This window comes from Pongo abelii, chromosome 2 (genome assembly GCF_028885655.2).
Source record: "Pongo abelii isolate AG06213 chromosome 2, NHGRI_mPonAbe1-v2.0_pri, whole genome shotgun sequence".
In the NCBI taxonomy this organism is placed as follows: domain Eukaryota; kingdom Metazoa; phylum Chordata; class Mammalia; order Primates; family Hominidae; genus Pongo; species Pongo abelii.
In genome coordinates this window covers 190,597,836-190,621,880 of record NC_085928.1, presented here as the reverse complement: position 1 = coordinate 190,621,880, position 24,045 = coordinate 190,597,836, and the positions used below count along the sequence as shown (strand labels likewise).

The 24,045-nt window shown below is 36.5% G+C and overlaps 2 protein-coding genes and 1 long non-coding RNA gene across 7 annotated transcripts in view; 2 read left to right on the top strand and 1 right to left on the bottom strand.

Moving 5' to 3' along the window:
- The window catches only part of CCDC39 (coiled-coil domain 39 molecular ruler complex subunit), a 76,151-nt gene extending 66,843 nt beyond the window's left edge, over positions 1-9,308 (top strand). Inside the window, exons 17-20 of the mRNA XM_002814333.4 lie at positions 1,855-1,995; positions 2,151-2,330; positions 2,483-2,568; positions 3,771-9,308. Coding sequence (XP_002814379.2) covers positions 1,855-1,995; positions 2,151-2,330; positions 2,483-2,568; positions 3,771-3,927 — 564 coding nt within the window. The 3' untranslated portion in view covers positions 3,928-9,308. The remainder of the gene's footprint in view (positions 1-1,854; positions 1,996-2,150; positions 2,331-2,482; positions 2,569-3,770) is intronic.
- On the bottom strand, positions 488-16,685 carry TTC14 (tetratricopeptide repeat domain 14). 5 transcript variants are annotated; one of them, XM_054553039.2, is made up of 14 exons: positions 16,378-16,538; positions 15,787-15,911; positions 15,479-15,678; positions 14,494-14,578; positions 14,198-14,327; positions 13,794-13,949; positions 12,953-13,024; positions 12,403-12,522; positions 12,172-12,294; positions 10,991-11,108; positions 9,948-10,057; positions 8,774-9,144; positions 1,259-1,442; positions 488-965 (listed from the first exon to the last, which is right to left on the bottom strand). In XM_054553039.2, the coding sequence occupies exons 1-14, from the start codon at positions 16,536-16,538 to the stop codon at positions 917-919; spliced, it is 2,004 nt and encodes a 667-aa protein (XP_054409014.1). In that variant the 3' UTR covers positions 488-916. The 5 variants fall into 5 exon arrangements, 4 of the variants coding, with proteins under 4 accessions (XP_054409014.1, XP_002814366.2, XP_009237853.2 ...); XM_002814320.6 differs by having other exon boundaries at positions 488-1,442; XM_009239578.4 differs by lacking the exons at positions 488-965; positions 1,259-1,442 and having other exon boundaries at positions 7,809-9,144; positions 16,378-16,685.
- The window catches only part of LOC129058740 (uncharacterized), a 22,603-nt gene continuing 15,242 nt past the window's right edge, over positions 16,685-24,045 (top strand). The window contains exon 1 of the long non-coding RNA XR_008524074.2: positions 16,685-16,897. This is a non-coding gene — a long non-coding RNA (uncharacterized LOC129058740). The remainder of the gene's footprint in view (positions 16,898-24,045) is intronic.

Genomic DNA, 24,045 nt, shown 5'->3' with positions numbered 1-24,045 from the left:
TGGAACCAACCCAAATGTCCAACAATGATAGACTAGATTAAGAAAATGTGGCACATATACACCATGGAATACTATGCAGCCATAAAAAAGGATGAGTTCATGTCCTTTGTAGGGACATGGATGAAGCTGGAAACCATCATTCTCAGCAAACTATCGCAAGGACAAAAAACCAAACACCGCATGTTCTCACTCATAGGTGGGAATTGAACAAGAACACATGGACCCAGGAAGGGGATCATCACACACCAGGGCCTGTTGTGGGGTGGGGGGAGGGGGAAGGGATAGCATTAGGAGATATACCTAATGTTAAATGACGAGTTAATGGGTGCAGCACACCAACATGGCACATATATACATATGTAACAAACCTGCATGTTGTGCACATGTACCCTAAAACTTAAAGTATAATAAAAAAAAAAATGTGCCTTGTAAGCAGGCGCTAAACATTGATTTTACTAATAAAGCAGAAGAAGAGATACTGTGAATCTTTGCAGATTCCATGATTTCAATTGTCAGTTTTATTTTTTCCAAAATACCATAAAAATACTTTCCAGTTGAATTACATACAAAATTTAATCCATAAAACCGTTATACAGTCATGCATTGCATAACAATGGGAATGTGTTCTGACGAATGCATCCTTGGGCGATTTTGTCACTGTGTGAACATCGTAAGAGTGTACTTACACAAACCTAGATGGTATAGCCTATTGTTCCTAGACTATAAGCTTGTAAAGTGTGTTACTGTACTGAGTACTATAGGCCACTGTAACACAATGGTACTTGTGTATCTAAACAAATCTAAACATAGAAAAGGTACAATAAAAATATGGTATAATGGATTAAAAAAATGGTACACCTGTACAGGGCACTTACCATAAATGGAACTTGAAGGACTGGAAGCTGCTCTGGGTGAGTCAGTGACTGAGTGGTGAGAGAATGTGAAGGCCTAATTGCTGTACACTACTGTAGACATGATAAACAATGTACACTTAGGCTACAGTAAATTCATAAAAATAATTTTATTTCTTCAATAATAATTGACCTTAGCTTACTAGAGCTTTTTAACTTTAAACATTTTTAATTTTGTAAAATTTACTCTTTTGTGATGACACTTAGCTTAAGCACTCATTGTTCAACTGCACAAAAATATTCTTTATATCCTTATTCTCTAAGCGTTTTTCTATTTTTAATTTTTTTACTTTTTAACTTTTTTGTTAAAAACTAAGACACATACATACACATAAACCTAAGCCTACCCGTGGTCAGGATCATCAATACCACTGTCTTCCACCTCCATATCTTGTCCCACTTGAAGGTCTTCAGGCTCAGTAACATGAATGGAGCTGTCATCTATGATAACAATGCCCTCTTCTGGAATATCTCCTGAAGGACCTGCCTGAGGCTGTTTTATAGTTAACTTTTTAAATAAATAGGAGTACACTGTAAAATAATAAAAGTATATTGTATAGTAAATACATAAATAAGTAATATCTTTTATTATCACTATCAAGTATTATGCACTGTACATAATTGTATGTGCTAGACTTTTATATGACTGGCAATGCAGGTTTGTTTACACCAGGCATCACCACAAACTCATGAGTAATGTATTGTGCCACATTACAATGTCGCTAGGTAACAGGAATTTTTCAGCTCCATTATAATCTTATGGGACCACCATCATATATGCAGTTCATCATTGACCAAGACGTCATTAAGAGGTACATCAACAGAAATAATATATATTATGTACAAAAATAAATGAATTAAAATTAAATGAATACTTGATAAATGACAAGTTATAAAAGTCAATTTCTGATTCTAAAAATACATGTTAATATTTTTTCTACAGAGCATGGAAAATACATTAGATGTTATAGAACATTTAGCAAATAATGTCAAAGAAAAGTTGTCAGAGAAGCAGGCTTATTCATTTCAACTAAGTAAAGAAACAGAGGAGCAGAAGCCAAAATTAGAAAGAGTGACCAAACAGGTATTGGTATCTTTTAAAACCTGACCTGTCATATTACATTTTTGAAGTCCCAAATCCTCCTTCATTTAAATTTAAAAAAAAATTTAAATTTAATTTCAAAATATTAAATTCTGGTAAACAGGTTTATAGAATAATTGACTATTATTTACCAACAGTGTGCAAAACTCACAAAGGAAATCCGTCTTTTGAAAGACACAAAAGATGAAACACTGGAAGAACAAGACATCAAACTTCGTGAAATGAAACAGTTTCACAAGGTTATTGATGAAATGTTAGTTGATATCATAGAAGAAAATACTGAGATCCGTATTATCCTTCAAACATACTTTCAACAGGTAATACAGCACCTTCTATTAAATATTTCTTAAAAACTTCATGAAAATAAAAACTTTCATGACATTCATCATGAAGTGAAAGCTAATTAAAAATATTTCTCTTCAAAAAAACAGTAAGTAGTACTAATGATTGCTATTGAATATTCCTCCAGAGTGGGTTAGAACTACCTACAGCTAGCACAAAAGGCAGTCGTCAGAGTTCTAGATCTCCTTCACATACTTCACTACTATCAGCAAGGTAAGTGGACGGTTAAAAAAAAATCTGCTTAACTCTCACAGCTGTACACTAAGTGATTCCAGCCACTTCTACATCACCGCAGCTGTTAGACAGGCCCATGCACTCACTGCCAGTGTTCTTTTCGCTCTCAGACATCTCACCAGTCAGCATCATATAGATTAGATGCAGAAACAGTCAGCAGAACAAGAATTTCCTTCTGACTTCTGCTGATGTCACTATTTCCAGTATAGCCCAAGTGCTCTGTGACTATGAGCTATTTCAGTAGGATAAAACAGAAATAAATTTGGGGGCTACATCTAGCATTTGGGGGTGAACCCCCAAGTTGGGGGAATTTTTTAAAAAACATATAAGGGCAGCTTAGATGTACAGACGTATAGAATATGATTTTTGTGATTCAAACCACACTGGTATTTTACATAATCAGGATTTGACTTTATGAAGCTTTATTTTGCTCAAAAGGAAACCCCTTTTTTTTCTTCTGCAGTTGTTATCCAGAATTCTATCACCAGATGCTTAAGCCAACATTCTTGTGCTTTGCTGACAAAAATTTATTAATAATGATCCTGATTTTAGAATTCACAATCTCCTGCATTCAGCAGCTACTTATTAAATTACTATTCCTTAGTCCAGGTAAAAATTTCATGAAGAGGCCCCTAGAAAAACAGTGTTTCATTTAAGTATAAAAATCGGTTTCTATATAACTGAACATCCCTGTACTTTCATAAAATATATATTTAAAACTTTTTTCAGAATTATATAGCTAGTTGTTTTTCAAATGACCCCACCATTTTATCCATCAATATGCTTCTCTCTTCTCTTCAGCTTAAATTACAAAAGGTATCATTTTAATTATTTTTGCCAGCACCAAATCCTCTTGGCCCTCTTTCCTCTGTCTTGGAAACTTTCAATGCTTAATGATTCCAACTCTAAAAAACTGATTACAGTTCAAAGCATTTTTACCATGTAGGAACATACTTATTAAACTACTTTTCTACTGGTTTGAAACTCATCTATGTTCATCTTTCTTTTCCCGTTTAAATTGTTTGATATCTATTGATGGTCATTTAAAAACTTAACACTATTAATATGTACTTTTTTGATCTCTTTAGTTATGGAATTATGGTACCTTTTGCCAGTAATGAGAGGGTCTATACTAAAATATAAACTTTGCATTAAATTTATAATTCTGGTTTTTCTTCTAGGTCATCTAGGAGTACAAGTACATCTACTTCTCAGTCTTCAATTAAAGTATTGGAGCTTAAATTCCCGGCCTCCTCTTCACTAGTAGGCAGCCCTTCTAGGCCATCTAGTGCTAGTAGTAGCTCTAGTAATGGTAAGAGCAAAAAGAGCAGCAAATAAACATTTTAATCTCTTCTGAAAAAGTTGTAAACACAACAACAAAAATATACTTTAAAATACAAAACGACCCAACACATTTTATCTAGTGGAAAGTGTAAAAACTTAGTGTTAAGTGTAAAAACTGATAGTTTAAAAAAAAAAGGAATGTTCTCATTTTCTCTACTGTTTTCTTCATACTGAAGAAAAACATTAATAGCAGATTCTTGACAAGGCTACATGTTATACAAGCATAGGAAAAATGCTGTATTTCACTGTAATTTTGATGTTCGTAGTGTTAGAAAATAGTTTGCTTCATTATTTCATGAAACTACACTCACTTCTAATGTAACAATCTTTCAAGAAGAAATTTCTAAAGATTTACTGTACTATTATGAGCGTATTGCAATGTGAAAATCTCATTTACTCTACAAGACACCAAAATTAGGTTTTCTTTATTCAAAGTAACCATTTCTCAGACTTTTGGGGAGAAAAATTGTTAAAGGCAGTTTCTTCTTTTGCTATAATTTTTAACCAAAAAATAGCATCAACCCCTACCCCCCCCCAAAAAAAAAACCGGTAAGAGAAACACTGTATATCAATTTTAAAATGTAGCTTAAATTTATAAAAATCACTTCTGACCTTGAAATAAATCAAACACATTAAAGATTTGCTTTCAGATACAGCCAACCAAGTATAAAGAATTTTGAAATTTTCTTGATTTAATAAACAATTTAATGAAAGCTAGGTATGATTTGATTTGCAATAGAAATTTCATTTACAGTTGGAGGTAGACTGCCAAATGTAGTAGTTTTTCCAGTTAACACTTCATTATAACATGTGCCCAACACTTTGTACTCTTGGAATAGAGTGTGGAATATTATAAAACTGGATTTTAAATAAATGTATTAGAATTCATGAATGTACATGTGTCTCCTTCAAACCTTGGGAAAAAAATGCTCATTATGACTGTCATTATTTTAGAACTGTTGTTTGTACTTCTTTCTGAAAAGCAGTAGTGGTAGTGAATAGTTCTGATTATTTTTTGTTGTTTTAGAAATAGGAAAAAGGCATAGCAAAGTCCAAAGAATAAGGTGGGCAAAAAAAAAAAGCTAGGTAATAAAACTTTTGGCTAAAGTACTGCTCTAATGCATGAGATTTATAAGACCTAAAAACTAATTAAAGTCACTTTGCTCATCAAAGTTCTTATTGTCAGCCCTATGCTAGTTTGGGAATTACTTAAAACTTGAAGTAATATTAAACACTCTTCTATGAAGGCAGAGGTTGTATCTTACTAGCTCTGTAACCTTGGATAGTTACTTCTCTGTTTTCCTCATTTATACTATAGACACAGAAAGTTACCTACAAGTTTACTGAATTTGATAATATAAAAAAGATGCACAGGGCTTGACACACAGAAATTGCACTGTATAACAACTTCTACTTACTGAGTTGCCACCTGGAGCTTAGCACAGAATTTGTGGAATGGTTTGGTTCTTGGGCCAGCATACAAATCTACATTTAATCCTTAAATAACAGTTCTAACTTCAGTGTAGTAATGACAAATGGTGCGACAGGGGATCAACCTATCGCCAAATCTGGACACTTATCCTCATATCTAAAAGTCATGCTTCATCTGCTTATGGAGACCAAGATATGGCAATATATGATCTTGAGAAAAATTACTGAAGATGTCGCTGTTCTTGACAATGTAAATCCCCAATAATTTTTGCTGTGATAAGCTTCCTTAGAAATTGGTTTGTATACTCTGCTTAATATGGCATAAACTGCAATTACTTTTGCACCTACCTAATAAATCCAGGCAGCCTACAGGATAAGGTGCTATTCTCTTACATTGAATGGGGTGTAATAGCCATTCTGACTGATGACAGACATCTCATTTGGTTTTAATTTGCATTTCTCTAATTTGTGATGTTGAGTATTATTTCATACGCTTCTTGGCCATTTTTATCTCTTCTTTTGAAAAATACCTATTCATGTTTTCTGCTCACTTTTGGATAGGGTGATTTGGTTTGTCGAATTCCTTGTAAATTCTGGATGAGTCCCCTGCCTGATGCATAGTTTATACATTTTGTCCCATTCTGCAGGTTGTCTGTTCACTGTGTTATTTCTTTTGCTGTGCAAGAACTTCGTAGCTCACTTAAGTCCCATTTTGTTTTTGTTGTGTTTAAGACACCAGTCTGGCTGTCACCCAAGTTGGAGTGCAGTGGCACAATCAGAGCTCACTGCAGCCTCGAACTCCTGGGCTCAAGTGATCCTCCCGCATAGCTGGGACTACAGGCATGCACCACCACACCCAACTTATTTGGATGGAGTCATGCTGCGTTGCCCAGGCCAGTCTCAAACTTCTAGCCTCAAGCAATCCTCCTCCCTCAGCCTCAAGTGCTGGGATTACAGGCATGAGTGACTGTACTCAGCCCCTCTTGCTTGCACTTTTGAGGTCTGAATCATGAATGTGCCTACACCAATATTGGTAGGTTGGCAGGGGGGTGAGGGATGAGAAATTATGAAATGGGTACAATGTACATCATTTAGGTGATGGTTACACTAGAAGCCCAGACTTCACCACTACACGATAGATCCATGTAACAAAAATGCATGTGTACCCCTTAAATTTATATGAATTAAGGAAAAAAAATTTTTTTAATGTTGTGTTTAAAATTTTAAGCTGAACCAGGGATTCCAAAAGGTCAAAGGCTATGCCAAGACGTAGTTTTCACTCTTTATAAACACGACTATGTAAAGATGATACTGGAGCTATTAATACATAGAATTAAGGACTCTTTTTAAGATGAATTTCTTAAAGAAGCTTCTTGGTGCAAAGACTAATGCTTTGATTGACTAGCCGATTTCTACCACCATTATCTATTGCTCTTGACCAGGGTTTCTTTTCACTGTCCCATTTGCAAAAGAAATTTCAGATTTTTCACTAGGCTCTCATTACTGGAGTTTGATAGACACAAATACTACACACCCAGTACTTAAGGCCTGGACATTTTACTGTTGGCAAGAACTCCAAGACAGAACAGGGAATAAGTCTCTTCTTCCTCTATTATTCTCCCTCACTTAGACCTCTGTAGATACTCAGCTACCCACCCACTTATCTAGTGTCATTGTGTGTGACAGTATCTAAAGCCCATTGTAATTTACAGCTTGGAGAATCTTAAACTGCAAACTCTAATGACATCATAAACCCAGTACCTATGACTCCTATCTCTATCTCCCAAAGAATATACCACACTATTTTCAGCAATTTGGGGAGGATCTTTATAATCCAAGTCTCTTTGTTCTTCAGCTCTAGCTGCTGGAATTTATTCTTAGTAAAACCAGGCTCTAGTTGGTCTAGTTATTTATTCAGACTCTGAGAAAGGGGTCATCAGAGAAGCATCAAGGCACAGGAGGTGGTAAGAAGAAATGCAGGTCAGATTTAAAAACATGCCTAGTGCCTTCTGGACTGAACATCTGCAACACTAGGAGAGTTTCCCAGTTTTCTTTCCCTAAAGCAAAGCCAGATTTACAGTGTGCTTCTCTGCTACCGCTACGTTTTTGCTAAAAGGATTTTTTTCTTTTCTGATTTACCCTTGCCTGGAATACAGGCCCTAAGGGCCTTGCAAATATTTAAAGTTAAAAAGCTTTTTATGGCTATGCTAGCAATGAGGTGAGAAATAAGCAAAATGGGCTCCTATTCAACTTTTATGATCTTATTCCTAAGACACTTATGCTGGGTGGAAGCCAATGACTGTTCACAAACCACTTTTAATCAAACTGGGCTTTAGAGGAAAATTAAGACATATAATCTACCATTAAAAAATTAAAAAAAAAATTGGGCAAAAAATGTAATATTTAAACTGATAAATATAGTGTTCAAGAAACATTCGAACATGTAATCTTTCAAAAGCTGACGATTTTTAATTTAACAGAAAAGAAAATGAAATCAATTTTTATAAAAATGATTCAAGTGTTCAATGCACAAATTTTTCTCTCAAACAGCAGAATAAGATGCACCCAGGAATTCTCATATACCGCAATAGAATGAAGAAACAGTACTTTCAGAGAATTATCTTTAGGTGAAGAAATTCAAACTGTCAGAGTAATATACTGTACATAAACACATAAAGTCTAAAAACCAAGCTATGACAAGGGACCTACAACTGAAACAAAATTTGAGAAAAACTTAAAAGCATTTGTTTCCTGTCATCTCTACAAATAATTTTAGGAGCAGAGATTTCTGCACTGAACTGTTATGACTAATACAACCAAAAACCGCACTAAATGGCATTTTGTGTAATAGTGCCGATAGCCTTGGTGTATTAATTTTTTGACTTATTTCCTTTTTCTTTTTCAAATTCAGCTATCTGATTAAATATATTCAGTAAATTCTGAGGTAAATTTTTCTTAACACTGCTTTCTGAGTGTTCTTTGCTACTTAGTGCATCTTCTTCTGGAACCTCTGTTTTGATATCCTCCCCATAATTGTCCTCTCTTTCATATTCTCCTTGATTTGTATTTAAACGGTATCTTTGCTCATGTCTACTGAAATCACGTGATCCAGAATGAGCATATTTTTTGTATTTCTCAACTGACTTCCAAGAGTATTCTGAGCTTGCTGGTGAGGTAGAATGCCTCACAGAACCCGGTTCCCACCTTCTACAGTGCTCTTTTCTTCCCTCTATATCCTTTTCAAATCTCCTATAACCATAAATCTTGTCCTCTGAATTCCTACAGAAGGAATCTGAGGAATTTCTTCTACTGGAAAAATGTCTTTCTGATTTATATGGCTTTTCTGTTTTGCTACTACCTGCTTGGGTTTTGTAGCTATTATAAAAATCTCTTGGATCTTCAGACCTACCTCCAAAATCATCCGGTATTTCAAGTGAAGATGAAGAGAGAGGGCATCTATCTTTGTCTTTTATCTGTGTCTTTTCATACTGTAACCTATCCTGCTTCCCCAGTAGTTTCTCCACTTCTTGTTTATGGTTAAGAAAAGATGCTGAAGTATTAGCTGGAACTGGGTAGCACTCATCTTTCCTATTCTGATCTATCTGATTTGAGGATGCCCTAGATGAATGCCTTCTGGAACTGCGAGAAGACTCTGAACGGTTCCTCTTATGTTTCTTATGCCTTTTGTGACCAGAAGAGGAAGAGGATGATGAAGACATTGATTCATCAGCAGAAGAAACACTTGAAGAAGAAGTTGATTTTCTTCTTTTCTTCTTTAGCCTAAAAAAAACAGTTCATTTGTCATGTATGTACAAAAATGTTTCTAAATTATTCATAAAGATGTGGGCCCTATTTGTTTCCTTTAAAGATTTTATAAAAGCTGTGGTTCAGATAAATGATACAATAATCTCAGCTACTACAAGATCTAATTTTACTATTAAGCACTTTTGGGGGAAAAAATGCTTGCAGACAGGTATCATTGTAAGCAAATCCATCATTTCTGAAAGACAAACTTTTTTCAACACTACCTTAAAAACTTAAGACTACTGAACACATAAAGGAGAACTCAAATTTTTTATTTGGCTACCTCTTCTTCACCTGATTACTGGTATTTTCAGCCAAATAATTCTTTGTTGGGGGTGGGGGTGGAAGCTGACCTGTGCATTACAGAATGTTTGAGAGCATCCCTGACCATTATACACTAGATGCAGTAGCACCCTATCAGTTATGGCAATCAAAAATGTCTCCAGATCTTGTCAAATGTCCCCGGGTGAATAAATCCACCCCTAGTTGAGAACCACTGCTCTAGTTCTAAAACATTTCTTCCTAAAATATAATTAAAGTAACTTATTCTGTATTTTAATTCTAAGATTTTTTTTTTTTTGTAGAATTTTAGCCTTAAATTCCACTTCATCTCTTTAATAAGAAAATACATGGAACACATATTTGCTAAAGATTCTTAACAGTCATTGATTATCACTTGAAATACTTTCATATTTTTATTTACTTTACCTCCAGTATGGCACTTTGGGTTCAATTCAGTAGTTGCCTTAAGTTTAAAAATACTGAATATTATAGTTTACCTCTTCTCTTCTTTTAAGAGCTTACGCAACTTTTCTGCACTTGTTTCTATTTTCTTTGTTTTCTGCTTTTCTTCCTTTTCAGCTTGTTTTTCTCTTAATTCCAAAGATTTCTTTTAGAACCCAGATATCGAAAAAAACCACACGTTAAAAATAGCAGAATATATAAAACCCAGTATTCAAAAGACCACCCCCAACGAGAAACCCAATTTAGTAAAACCAAATCACCACAGAGCCAGCATTAAACAGTATTTTTTTAACATAAAAAAATTAGTCATACAGATGTTTCGCATTAGTCATTGAAATGGCCAGAACAGCATTGAGGACCATATTGCAGTTGGTATCCCATAAAAAAAGGGGAAGCCATTGCAGTGGTACCCATGACCCAGAGTGCAAGAAAGGTTAAAAAAAAAAAAAGTACATAAAAATTATTTTTAAAGATCGAAAAATTTAAACAGGACACATTTTACGAATAAAATTCAAATAAAGACATTCCATTAAGGTGAAGTGAAGGAGGAATCACCATGTTCAAATACAAACCATTTAAAAAAATAGCACAGCCCAGTTGGATGCATGATTACATAGGAAATCATTTTCCAGTTTGTGGATGGGGATGAGCAGCACCAGATGTCACAGACACAGCAGCAATGGTCCAATTCAGAAGAAAATGCATGAGAAAACATCATCATCAGTATTACAGGAAAAGACAATTTAAAATATGTCTCAAAAAGGTTTTTATAATTAGTTCAATTATAGTAGCAACAATAATTTAAAAACCACCAGGTAAGCTCCCTATAAGGACATTTCTCAAAACAACATACCAAATTTGGGTAATAGTTTTCTCATAGCTATTTTTACTTTCGATTATGGACAAAAACAGAGGCACTACGAAGCAATGTCAAACCCAATTAGGAAAAACTATACCTAAAAAGAAACTTTTCATAATGCCTTACTTAAGTAATCTAGAATAGTTTTCCTTAGGAGAAAATTAAGTTTGGGCATTATTTCAAATATCACTAAATTTCTAAGAGGAAATAAGGAATCACCTGCATATATTTATGAAGTTTCTGCAAAGCATCATCTGCATCTTTAAAAGTCTCATCCAAAGCCAAAGCTTTCTTATAGTAACTTTCAGCATTTAAAAACTTTTCTTCTTCTTCTAACCTAAATTTGAAAGAAAGATTTAGCTTTTTTGTAAAAACAACAAAACTATCCAAATATGCATACAGGTCAAAGGCTTATATGAGAGAGCTTATCAGGGAAAAGCCACACTTAGCAAATTATTTTCCAAAATAAAATACCAAAATAATATGCTTTTTACTGTAATTTATTTCATAGACCACATAAACAGAAATCCACTACTAGTAAAAAGGTATATGTCCAATATTGGCACATTTTTGCAGTGATACACGAAAACCCATGATAAATGGGTGTCCACAAATTTAGTATGATCTTGAACTTTAGCACAGAATTCTACCAGCAGGCTTTTTTTTCCCTAGTAGTTTATGAAAAATTATCTACAGAAAATTTTGGAAATCTTTGGAAATACCAACATACACATATATCACAATGAGCCTATAAATAGCATAATCATTAGATGAAGTTCACAAGTCTGGGTTGTGAAACACCAGAATGAGAAAGTTTGGACACAGAGCAGTCAAAAGACGTTGCAAAATGCTTTGGGTTCTTAGAAGGAAAAAGAAATTACTATAAAACAAATACAATGGGATCACCTTTGTGTCAGTAGACTGGATATGGGAAACAAAGGACAAGTCAAAGATGAACAATATCTCTGGCTTAGGTAACTACAGGGTATTGCTATTCACTCAGCTCAAAGACATCAATACGAGGCTATAAGACAACCACATATAAGTAGGTACTAGTTATCCACCTAGTAGGAATGTAAAAAGCTGCTCCAATCATTAAATAGAAGTTCCTATGAATTATAAACGAATATTGCAAAATTTAATTAACTTGGAATTTGTGATCACAAACAGGAATGACTATACAAATAGTATAGTCATAAACCAAAAACTTTTGATTATATTATCCAGGAAAAGAGTATTTGTACTCTTTTCTAATCTCTTGTACTTTTCCATTTATTTATTGAAACCAAGAGTGTTCTAAATCAAGTGCTTAAGAAACTATTTCCTTATGTTAAGTTCAAAATTTTTTAGTGGTTGGTTGAACATTAGACCTCCATTATTAAACAAAATCTGATACTTACTGTCCTCCTCTCTCTACAAGTGTCTGGCAGAGGTATTTTCTTGCATTTCTGTGAGTTGGACAGTTTTCTAATGCAAGCTCAAAATCTTCTATTGCTTTGTTCAAACTTCCTTTTGTCGCATATCTAGAGACATGAAACAAAGTTACAGGGCTGAATCTCACAAGCTCCTCATAAATCTTGTTCGCATTTACCTGGTAAACATTCCTTAAAATCCATGTATGATTCACTTACAATGCTCCACGAGCTACCAACGCTTCCACGTTTTGTTTGTCTATTTCCAAAGCTTTACTGTATTCATTCATAGCATCCACATGGCGTCCAACTTTAAAATAGTCAACTCCGATCTTCACACTAAAAAAGACATTTGTAAAGCATCACAAACACTTCAAACAATATCTAAATAAAATGTTAGTGTGAATAAGTTTTAAAAGCAAATGTCATCAAACTTGGCAAATATTTAGTTTTCAGAATACTCACAATATACCTAAGGAACGTTCTTCTGCCTTTGGACATTTTCACAACAAATATTGGTGAAACCTAGATATCAATATACTAATTCCTTCTGAGAAAACTGAAATGCTGAATAAAACTTATCTGTTAAGTGTAAAATCTGTTAAGTGTAAAATGTAAGACTACTTACATCTATAAAAGAAAAGCTCATGTCAAAAAGGCATCACTTTAATGCATCTCAAATTTGTCTTATTGATGATATAAGCATGCTTGCCTTGCCCTAAGCTTTTAGAGTAGATATAATGCAATTGTTGAAAGACAGTCTTCATACCATTTTAAAGCCCAAGACGCAGATTGTTTTTTTCTCAATGCAGAAGCAAAATCATCTTCAGAGAAATTTTTGCTATTAAAGAAAATAAAAATTAAAAAGTTAAACCACAAATATTTTTTAAGTAACTATACTTAACTCTGCTTGACAGGCACTCGACAGTGAAAGTATGAATCCCAAGCAAGAAATTTGCATTCTATTTACACACCAAAATCTTTGAACTTTTGAAATGATTATTATTGTTAAACAGTATTTTTCTTGGCCAGGTGCGGTGGCTCACGCCTGCAATCCCAGCACTTTGGGAGGCCGAGGCGGGCAGATCACGAGGTCAGGAGATTGAGACCATCCTGGCTAACACGGTGAAACCCCGTCTCTACTAAAAATCAAAAAAAAAAAAAAAAAAAAAAAATTAGCCAGGCGTGGTGGCGGGCACCTGTAGTCCCAGCTACTTGGTAGGCTGAGGCAGGAGAATGGCGTGAACCCAGGAGGCGGAGCTTGCAGTGAGCTGAGATTGCGCCACTGCACTCCAGCTTGGGTGACAGAGTGAGACTCCGTCTCAAAAAACAAAAACAAAAACAAAAAAAACCAGTATTTTTCTTTAGCATACACACAAAATTCTTATAAAAAGTTTCTGCATCCTTCTCTACTTGGTTACATGGTACACATCTTAATCACTGATAAGACAGTCCAGTCCAGAAGATGGGATCACCTGGTTCATTCAACCTTTGGCATATGCCTGCTACTAGGTGGCTTAGGATGGTCAAATACGTCCTTCAGCTAAACGCAGCCTCTGAGCTTACCACCACTCCCCTCACCACCTAAGAGTAATACTAATGTACTATACCTTTGTAGGCCTCTCATTAAAGATGGTGGATTAGATTCATCTATTCCTAGTTTTTCTAGAAGGAATTCGACTACTCCTGGATTAACAAATCCCAAGGAACTCTGCATGATATTTTCATAGGACTCCAAAGAATTGCTATTTAGTTCAACACTTCTCCTTAAAAAAAGAAAATACAAACACAAAAATTGTAAAATGGCTAATTTGACATTCCATTTCTAGTAAAGAAATAATATCATTTGAGGTTTAAATACTAATTCCATTTTTTGCATAAGATGGTGTGGCAATATTAGATACGGTTTCCTTTTACCAAGTCTGAAGTAATTTAACTGTTATAAAAATGTGGTATTCCTCAATCCAAGAGAGTTTTGTAATAAACTGTTGTTGAAATAATACGGATAAATTACCTGTAGTATAAAGGAAGCTCTTCAGGGCTAATTACACCTAATTTAATACCAGATAGGTGTGGTGGAAGAGAAGAGCTATACAGAGATACTGCTAGCTTTTCATGGTATCTGTCAATATCCTTGATTCCAGCTTAAGAAAAAAAAAGAGAACTAAGCTGATTAGTAAGAAAAGGTAAACTAACATAAAAAATATGAACTTTCCCAAACACTACCCTCTTAGACTGTATTTTTCTAAATTAATAAAAACAAAAATTCAACAATCATTACTTTTTTATTAGTATGATGAAACTAATCACCTCGAATGATGTCACCAGTTTGGTAATATGATAAAGGATCCCCATGATTACTGTGAGAAGGCACATCTCTTAAGGGACAAAGAGCCTGTAATGACAAGTATTTTAAAACACCAGACATTTCAAGCTTTGATAAGAACAATGTCTTCTTTTGTCTTAGTTGTTTGGTATGAAACAGCTAGTAGTTGAACAACCTAAAGTAAAAATTTAAATAAGGATTTAGTTAAAAGTAATTTCCGTGTCCAAACACAGTAAAATATGTTTGCTGGTTCAGTTAAAAAACTAAAATCTCATGAAACTTTCCATTAGTTTAGGAACCAAATATGATGGCTTCTGACACTATACAACATGCATCAAAAACAAACTAAAATTTGTCTAAAAGGTATAAGGATTCCAGTGAAAATGAAATGCGAATTCTCCAAAGTTTTTGTCTGTTATCCAGTCTGTAATACCTTCTGCTTTTCTTCCTTTTTATCTGCCTGGATAGATGGGAAATACCCAATCTTTTATCGTGACACATTAGTTTAAATTCAGGACTATCCATCTTGGGCAAAGTATCTTAATATAATGTACAAACCACTTACATTTAATTATTGTAAATATATAAATGAAACTTCTCTCCAAATTATCCACATGAAAATATACAATGCCAAATATTAACTAATTAAGAATACATATGTTCAACTACAAGAAATAAGTCTGAATATCAATCAACCTCACCACATCCACTGGTACCTCTTTGAGCATTTAGAAAAGGACACTGTGCCTGCCAACCAGTTTAAATTCAAAAAATCCCAAAAACCAGAAATGGAGGGAGAAACTGGGTAACTTTCACTAATTTTTTTAAACTATTTTTCTCCAATTAACATTTAACTTCCAAAAGTATCTTGGCAGGTATACTTGAGCACAACTGCATGCAAAGATATAATTCTTGCATTGAGATGAGTTAACAAAAACAGAAGCAATCCAAGTAACAAAAATAACTTACTGTGATTTCTAAGTGGGCTATATCTCTCATGATACCACTTCCTAAACAGATCAACACCATGAAAAAACCGAATTCCCGAATAGAACTAATTCTTCCAATCACTATATCACCACGCTCAATATCTCGGAAAAACAGCTCTCTCCGATCCATACTAGGTATCTCCATGAATTGCTCTAAAGGTGGCATGACTGCATAATGATCTAAAAAAAAAAAATTAACAAAATCACTAACGATAGTTTTGAGTTCCGTTTCACCTGAAGTACTGTTAAACCGAACCGCAATCTTAAAGGTTTTAAGGCTAAACTCACCTTCACTGTCTTCATTAATTTCAGAAGTTGCAGGTGCATCTGATTTCCAGGAAAGTGCAAAAAGCAGATCCGCTTTTTTGGAGATGAATTTCTGTATCTCGATGTTGTCAACTCTCTTCTCTTTTCTTAAAAAGAAAAAATATATATAAAAATTGGGTTATCTGCAAAGCCTCTTTACTTCTAACCTTCTGCTTATGGCTTTCATCGCCCATTCCGCTCCATCCTAAGCTCCAGACCGTACAACCTCAGAGAAAAAGTTTTAACTAGGCATTCCCTCATTAATCAACCTGGAGGTGGAGAGCGGGGAAACTTAAAAAGTGACGCCTCCAACTCAGAGAGGAAAGCTCAAGGGATTTTAGCTAAGGAATCTGCGCCTCTACCAAGCAGCGCCAGAGAAAAAGTTCAGCCCGCATCCCGCATTGCACAACCCAGGAGCGCCCCCCGTCCACCCAGCCCAAGACACCAGCACGCGATCCTCCTGTGCTCACGGCCGCGGCTCCACTTCCTCTAGACGTAAACCCGGGGCTGCGGTAGTGGCTGCCAGAGCTGCGTCCCCTCTCCCGTGGCGCAGTGGCACCAACGTCTCATTACCTGCCCTGCAACGGCTGCTGGGGCGGCGGGCCCCGGGCTGGCTCGGCGGCCGACCCCAGGAGGCTCCGGAAGTGTGGATTGTCCTGCTGTTCGCTCCGAAGTAGAGAGAGCAAAGACGACCCGTGGCAATTTAGCGACTGCCGCAGAAGGTCCCGATCCATGGCTAGAGACTGCAAGGCCCGGAGGCCAATGGGCTGATAGTCCCCGGTTCCGTGTCCGCTACTTGAGCCGGGTGGTACCGGAAGCGGAAGAAACCGTCTGGAGGCTGCCAGAAGTGCACAGACAGCACAACCAGTTACACCCGGAAGTGTTCTGGGGCCGCCCCCACGGCGGCGCGGCGGAGCTCAGCCTCGGTCTCGCGAAACCGAGCGAGACTACGGAAGGCCGAAGGATTGGGCTCAGCATTGCTTGGGCTAAAGGCTGTCTAGGGCTTCCAGGAAGTGATGTATGTGAAAAGTTTGCTTTTTAAAGTGTACGTGGGATCGTTATTACGTCGAAATAGCTCGAGCTGTAATCTAGGGTAAATAATAATTCCTTTTCGTATTCATCAAGGTGCTTCTAAGTGTGAGTGCCAGGGTAAGAACCCTATACGAGTCTCCAAGCTTCTTCCCTCGAAGTACTCTCTGCGTAAATCAATGCCTATGTCTCTGGCGTAACCCCATTCAACCGGCTGCTCCGGGAAGGTTTCCAGGTGGTTTAAAGGGCAGAAGAAAGGAAGGACACGGACATTTGTTAAGCACGTGGAGTGGTGTTCTCCATCCATACCCCATTTGCTGTTAGTGATTGTGAATTCTAAAACCAGGATGGCTTTAATGTCTCCACATGTGCATATGCCGTTCAAGTTTTACAATAACTAATGAACACATGCATTTCTTGTTTGGTTTATCTCAATGGTTGCTCAAAATTTAGTGTCTGTGGGACTTACTGTATAGTGATATGTATGCAAAAGTCAATATACTGTTCTTATGGACAATTCAAGTGATTTTCAAAGGGAATTTCAACTTAGATCCCCCATCCCCTTACTTATTGACTTGAGAACCTAACCACTATGGTAGCTATTGTACTTTTTCATTTTAGAAAATGAGGAAACATGCTCAGAGAGTCCCAGTAAATTGCTCAATGTCACACAGCTAGTAAGAGGCTAGAGTCAGGATTCCAAATGAAGTATTAATTGATCTTCTCAGGCAGAGTTGCTGGATTGAGTATTTTATCATATAGAAGGTCTAACTAACCCTAATTTTGAGATCATGTAGCTTCGTTTTATTCCAGTATAAAATTTGTACCATTAAATATGTTCAGTGTAAATAGTTCAGTATAGTCCTCTTGAACAGAAATAAACGGTGGCAGTTAGTCTCCCCACTTCCCACCATGTGTCTTTGAGGAAATCAACTTGCCCTTCACTGTGTTACTACTTTTGTATAGGAGATCTAGCCCAGAACATAATCGATATCGCCATGCTGTTTTGTGGAATACCCAAGCAAATAGGTAAACAGTTTATTGAGACTTGAGAAAATGCAACAAACAAGAATGCAACTGTAAAAGATAAATTTGGGCTAGGCGTGGTGGCTCACACCTGTAATCCCAGTACTTTGGGAGGCCGAGGGCGGATCACTTGAGGTCAGGAGTTCAGAGACCAGCTTGGCCACCATGGCCTAACCCCGTCTCTATTAAAAATACAAAAATTAGCCGAACCTGGTGGCTCATGCCTGTAGTCCCAGCTACTCGGGAGGCTGAGGCATGAGAATCTCTTGAGCTCTGGAGGCGGAGGTTGTAATGAACCGAGATTGCGCCACTGCACTCCAGCCTGGGCGCCGGAGGGAGACTCCGTCTCAATAAATAAATAAATAAGTAAATTTCAAGCTTCTATAGGCATATCAACTTTAATAAATGGTACAGACTGACTTGTTTTAAGCCATAACTCCGAGAATGGTTGTTTTTAGGAAAGAGTGCTGTCACTGAAAAGGAAAGCTGACCACTAAAAATTATTATAGACATCTTGATAGATATATGATTTGTGTTAGAGTCAATCTGTGATCAAGGACCTCATTTTTTGGAGGGACTAAGAAACCGGTGTCTGAGAACCAGACGCCAAATAGTGTTACTTAGCCTGGGAATGTCACCTTCTGAGGCCATTCTTTAGTAGCACATGGTTTTATCGCTATGGGATCTGTCTATACTTCTTCCAAATTCCAACGCTAGGATAACCCTCCCCCACCTCATACCTTGAACATCTAAAATGGCCGTGAACATAGAAAGCAGCTCCTTTTAGGGGGTAAACAGCATTTATCAAGAGTGGCATTTTTCGTATAGTAGTGACAGAAGAAATGAACTTTAAGCAAATGTACTCAAAACTGAGCGTGGGATTTTCTGTCTTTGGTTAGTTCCTTATGTGGAAGTAGCCACATTAGTTGGGTGCCAAAGGCAGTCTTAGTCTTTACTTCCGGAATACTACTCCCATTGCAGAGGATAAAGCCTTTTACAATTACAGGTGTATTTGAGTTCATTTTCTTTTGAGACAGACACCCCTTTGACTTTGAAGGGGACAGGGCACTGGATCCTTGACATGGGATTGGAGGGAGTGAGGAAAGGAAATGAGACTAGCTTTGCTTCTCATTTTAGAAAACCTAGTCCCACATGTGGGGCCTCTCAAGTGGGTGACGAAGAAAATACTGTTTTTCTTTTTTACTTCTTGCCTTACCTTAAAAAATATCTTTTTCGAGAAACTTTTCCAGATTAAGCAATATAAATAACTAAATGAATATGTTGAGGAGAGGGACGGGGAAAGTGTGGGATGGGGTTGGGGGAAGAAGGCAGGACATCTAAAGCAGTCAGAACTTTGATGTTTGGTTCCTGTGCCTATTTTTATTGTAAATGTTAAATTCAGTTTCTAAATAAACACATATGTACGTTATTTAAGAAACACTCTAGACCCTAGAGATATAAAGGTGAAGAAAACAACTTTGGTTCTTGAATGGCTCACAGTCCAACACAGGATTAGACATAAGAAGAAACAAATATGGCACAGTGGTAAGTGCTATTGTGGACACCTACTAGGGTGTCTGCATAGATTCCTCTTCTCTGTCAAGTGAGGTAGTGGGAGTTGCTGGGGGTAAGAGGAGAGAGGGGGAGGCAACTATGTGCAGTCCAGGCACAGAGGGCAATATAATTAAAGAAGTAGAGGTGTGAAAAAGCAAGATACATTCTGGAGACAGCAAGTGTGAAATGGAGGTAGGTAGGGATATTTTAATTATAGACATTTGGTTATGTAAGCGTGTCATTTCAGGTAGGCTATAGATTGGTGGGAAGAAACCCCTGGTGCCTCTCTGTGGGTACAACACACACACATACACCCACACACACAAAGTAAATTCCTGATTTCTTTAGCAAAGAACACAGAAACTTAGGTGAAACAAGGTAGCCACATAAAGAAGTGGGAGAAGCAGCATATCTCATTGTAGCTTTTCTTGGATCTCCCAAGTTTCCACAAATAACTTGTGCAGCTAGTGACATAATCTGCAAAAGATAAAGTCTTTTTTTACATTCCGAAAACGTTTATAACCAATTGTTAAGGATCTACAAATAATCCATGACTTTATGAGAAATATTTATAGATAGATTGTTTCTGGTTCTTGATCCTGATGCCAACAGTTTCAACAAGGCCTCATCTTTAGCTGGGGTTAAGGTTGGAGTGTGTGTGTCAGGGATGGTGGGTACCAAATAAGGTCCTAGAAATCTATTATGATACTTCTAACTTTAATTTTTCAGTGTCTTTTAAAGGCTCTCTTCTTTTTAGGAAAAATGGACTTTATTTTTTTAGAGCAATTTTGGGTTAAAAGCAAAAGTGAGGAGAAAGTAAAAAGTTTCTCATGTATCCCCTGCCCCGACACATGCATAGCCTCCCTCGTTATCAATATCCCCCACCTGAGTGGTACATTTGTTAAATTGATGAACCTACACTGACACCTCTCTATCATCCAACGTCCATAGTTTATCTTAGGTTTCATTCTTGGTGTCATACATTCTGTGGGCTTGGACAAATGTGTAATGACATATTCACCATTATAGTGTATTACAAAGTAGTTTCACCACCCTAAAAATCTTCTGTGCTCTGTCTATTCTTTATCTCCTTGGAACCCCTGACAACTACTGATTTTTTTACTGTGTCCGTGTTTTTGCCTTTTCCAGAATGTTATGTATCTGAGATCATATAGTATATAGCATTTTCAGACTGGCTTCTTAGTAATATGCATTTCAGTTTCCTCCATGTCTTTTCATGGCTTGATAGCTCATTTATCTTTAGTGCTGAATAGTATTCAATTTGCTGGATTTATAAAACAATTTATCCATTATCCCATTGAAGGATATACTGGTTTCTTCCAAGTTTTGGCAATTATGAACAAAGCTGCTATAAACATACATGTGCATATTGTTGGTGAACATAAGTTTTCAACTCTTTTGCATAGGAGTGGAAATTCTGGGTTGTGTGGTAAGAGTATGTTTAGTTTTGTGAAAAAGCACCAAGCTGTCTTTCAAAGTGGCTGTACCATTTTACATTCCCATCAGCAATTAATGAGAGTTCCTGTTGCTCCACATCATCACTGGTGTTTGATGTCAGGGTGCTGAAATTTGGCCATTCTAATAGATGTGTAGTGGTATCTCATTGTTTTTTCCATTTGCATTCCCTTGATGATATATGATGTGGAGCATCTTTTTATATGCTTATTTGCCATCTGTATATCTTCTTTGGTGTGGTGTCTGTAAGGTCTTTGGCCCATTTTTTAATTGGGTTGTATGTTTTCTTATTGTTGAGTTTTAAGAGTTTTTTTTGTGTGTGTATATACATATATTTGCAAATATTTTGTCTTGGCCTGTGGATTATCTTTATATTCTCCCAGTGGTATCTTTTGCAGAGTAGAAATTTTTAATTTTAATGAAATCCAGCTTATCAGTTTTTTTTTCTTTTATGGATCATGACTTTGGTATTGTATCTAAAAAGTCATCACCAAACCCAAAGTCATCACCAAACCCAAAGTCATCTAGATTTTCTTCTGTGTTATCTTCTAAGAGTTTTATAGTTTTGCATTTTACATTTAGATCTATAATCCATTTTGAGTTAATTTTGTGAAGGATGTTAAGACCTGTGTATAGATTCATTTTTTTTGCATATGGATGTCCAGTTGTTCCAGCACTACTGGCTGAAAAGAGTATCTCTTTTCTCCGTTGTAGTGCCTTTTTACTTTTGTTAAAGATAGTTGACGGTACTTATGTATTATGTTGGTCTATTTCTGGGCTCTTTATTCTGTTCCATTGATCTACTTCTCTATTCTTTTGCCAATACCACACTGTCTTAATTACTATAGCTTTATAGTAAGTCTTGAAGTCAGGTAGTGCCAGTTCTCCAACTTTGTTCTTCTCCAATTACTCTCTTTATTTTCCTGAAAATAGTCCCTTTTTGTTGCTTAAGCGAGATGGAGGAAATCTGTAGTTTGGAACCAAAGGTGTTGACTAATACACTAAGAAGCCAGCAACTAGTAGCCTCTGCTTTTTCTACTCTGTCATTTTAAAAATGAAGAAACAAATATGGAGAGGTTAATACATGCTTTTGTTTTTCAAAAACTAACTTTAGAATACATGTTGTCTAACTGTGTATCTAGTACTCTTTCTACAATACCGTGCCATTTAGAGGGTCAGTGAAACCATGCTCTTTAAGGATGTAGCTTTAAAATATATGTATGGAATTTATTTTATTTTAAAAAATTATGACATAGGTCAGGTATCCCTTATCTGAACTGGTTGGGACCAGAGTGTTTTGAATTTGAGATTTTAGAATAATTGCATATATATAATGAGATACCTTGGGGATTCAAGTCTAAATAAAATATTCATTTATGTTTTGTATGTACCTTATACCCACAACTTGAAGGTAATTTTATTTTCCTCTTGGGACGCTGAGTAAACATGGTGTCACATTCCTACATTTTGACTGGGATCTACCACATGAGGTCAGGTGTGGAATTTTCCACTTGTGGCATCATATGAGTGCTCAAAAAGTTTCCAACTTTGGAGCATTTTGGATTTTGGATTTTTGGAGTAGGGATGCTCAAACTGTAGTTAATTTTATGTGTCATCTTCACTGGATCAGGGGATGTCCAGATAGTTGGTTAAAGACTGTTTTTGGGTGTGTCTGTGAGAGTGTTTCCAGATGACATTAGCGTTTGAATTGGTGGGCTCAGTAAAGTAGATTGCCTTCCGCAATGTAGTTGGTCATCATCAAATCCATTGAGGGGCCAGGATCTGTGGCTCATGGCTGTAGTCCTAGCACTTTGGGAGGGCCAGGAGGGCGGATTGCTTAAGCCCAGGAGTTTGAGACCAGCATTGGCAACATGGCAAAACCCTGTCTCCACCAAAAATACAAAAATTAGCCAGGTGTGGTATCACATGCCTGTAGTTCCACCTACCCAGGAGGCTGAGGTGGGAGGATCATCTGAGCTTGGGAGGTTGAGGCTGCAGTGAGCCTTTCCCAGCCTGGGTGACAGAGTGAGACCCTGTCTCAAAAAAAAAAAAAAAGTATCAATTCAGGACCTGCCTGAATAGAATAAAAGGCAAAAGTAGGGAAAATGTGCCCCTTTTTGGCCCCACTGTTTGAGCTGGGACATCTCATTTCATCTTCTTTTGCCCTCAGAGTAGGATTTATATCATTGGCTCTCCTTGGCCTTTGGACTCAGACTACATTATGCCAGCAGCCTTCCTGGGTCTCCAGCTTGCAGATGGCTGATCCCAAGACTTCTTAGCCTCCATAATCCTCTATAATTGTATGAGCTAAGTCTTCATAGTGTGTGTGTGTGTGTGTGTGTATGTGTATGTGTATCTCCTGTTGTCTGTTTCTCTGGTGAACTCTGACTAATACAAATATTCGTTATTATGTTATTATCTAAAGATCACCTTGAATTCTTTTTTCTCCCATAATGCGGCCACTTGATTTCATTCCTAAGCACATGGTGTAAAAGGTTTAGATTACAAATTTGCTACCATATAAGGTAGCTATCTATGTTTAACACTCTATTCAAAGCTGTCCTGAAGTGACTCAAGAAAGAGTGAGGAATACTAAATGGAAAATATGGCTGACTCAGCCAAATATCTATCCCTGTTGTTAGAGGAATAATTAAAATGGCAAGCCCTTCTGATAAGAGTTGGCACATCTTCATTCATTCCAATAGCTTTTTGTTTGAAAAGATTCTCCCAGCTTCTATTTCTTTTTCATATCACAGACCAACACCTTTCTTCAAGAAAAAAAACATTGTCAGTCTAATCCACTTGAGGGTGCTGTAAGATCATCATGGGATCCAGTTTTATGTCCTTCACCAGAAAACCTGCTAACTAAACAAGGATTTAGGGATGGGGAACTGTGACCCTATTATATACAGTCATTTTGGGATAATTTTATCTCTAACACTGTCTCCACCTTTTAGTGACTGATAAATGTTTTGAGGATATTATTTTAATTTAAATCAGTTCATATCTCATCAGAATTGATTAACTTAGTAATCCTGAGTTATTTTTTTCTAAAAAGAAAGATTACTGATTTCAGTTTCAATTCAACATGGTTCTAAACAGACCCAGAGGTGAATATTGCACAACTCCAGGACAAGGGGCCAGAGTAGTGATACA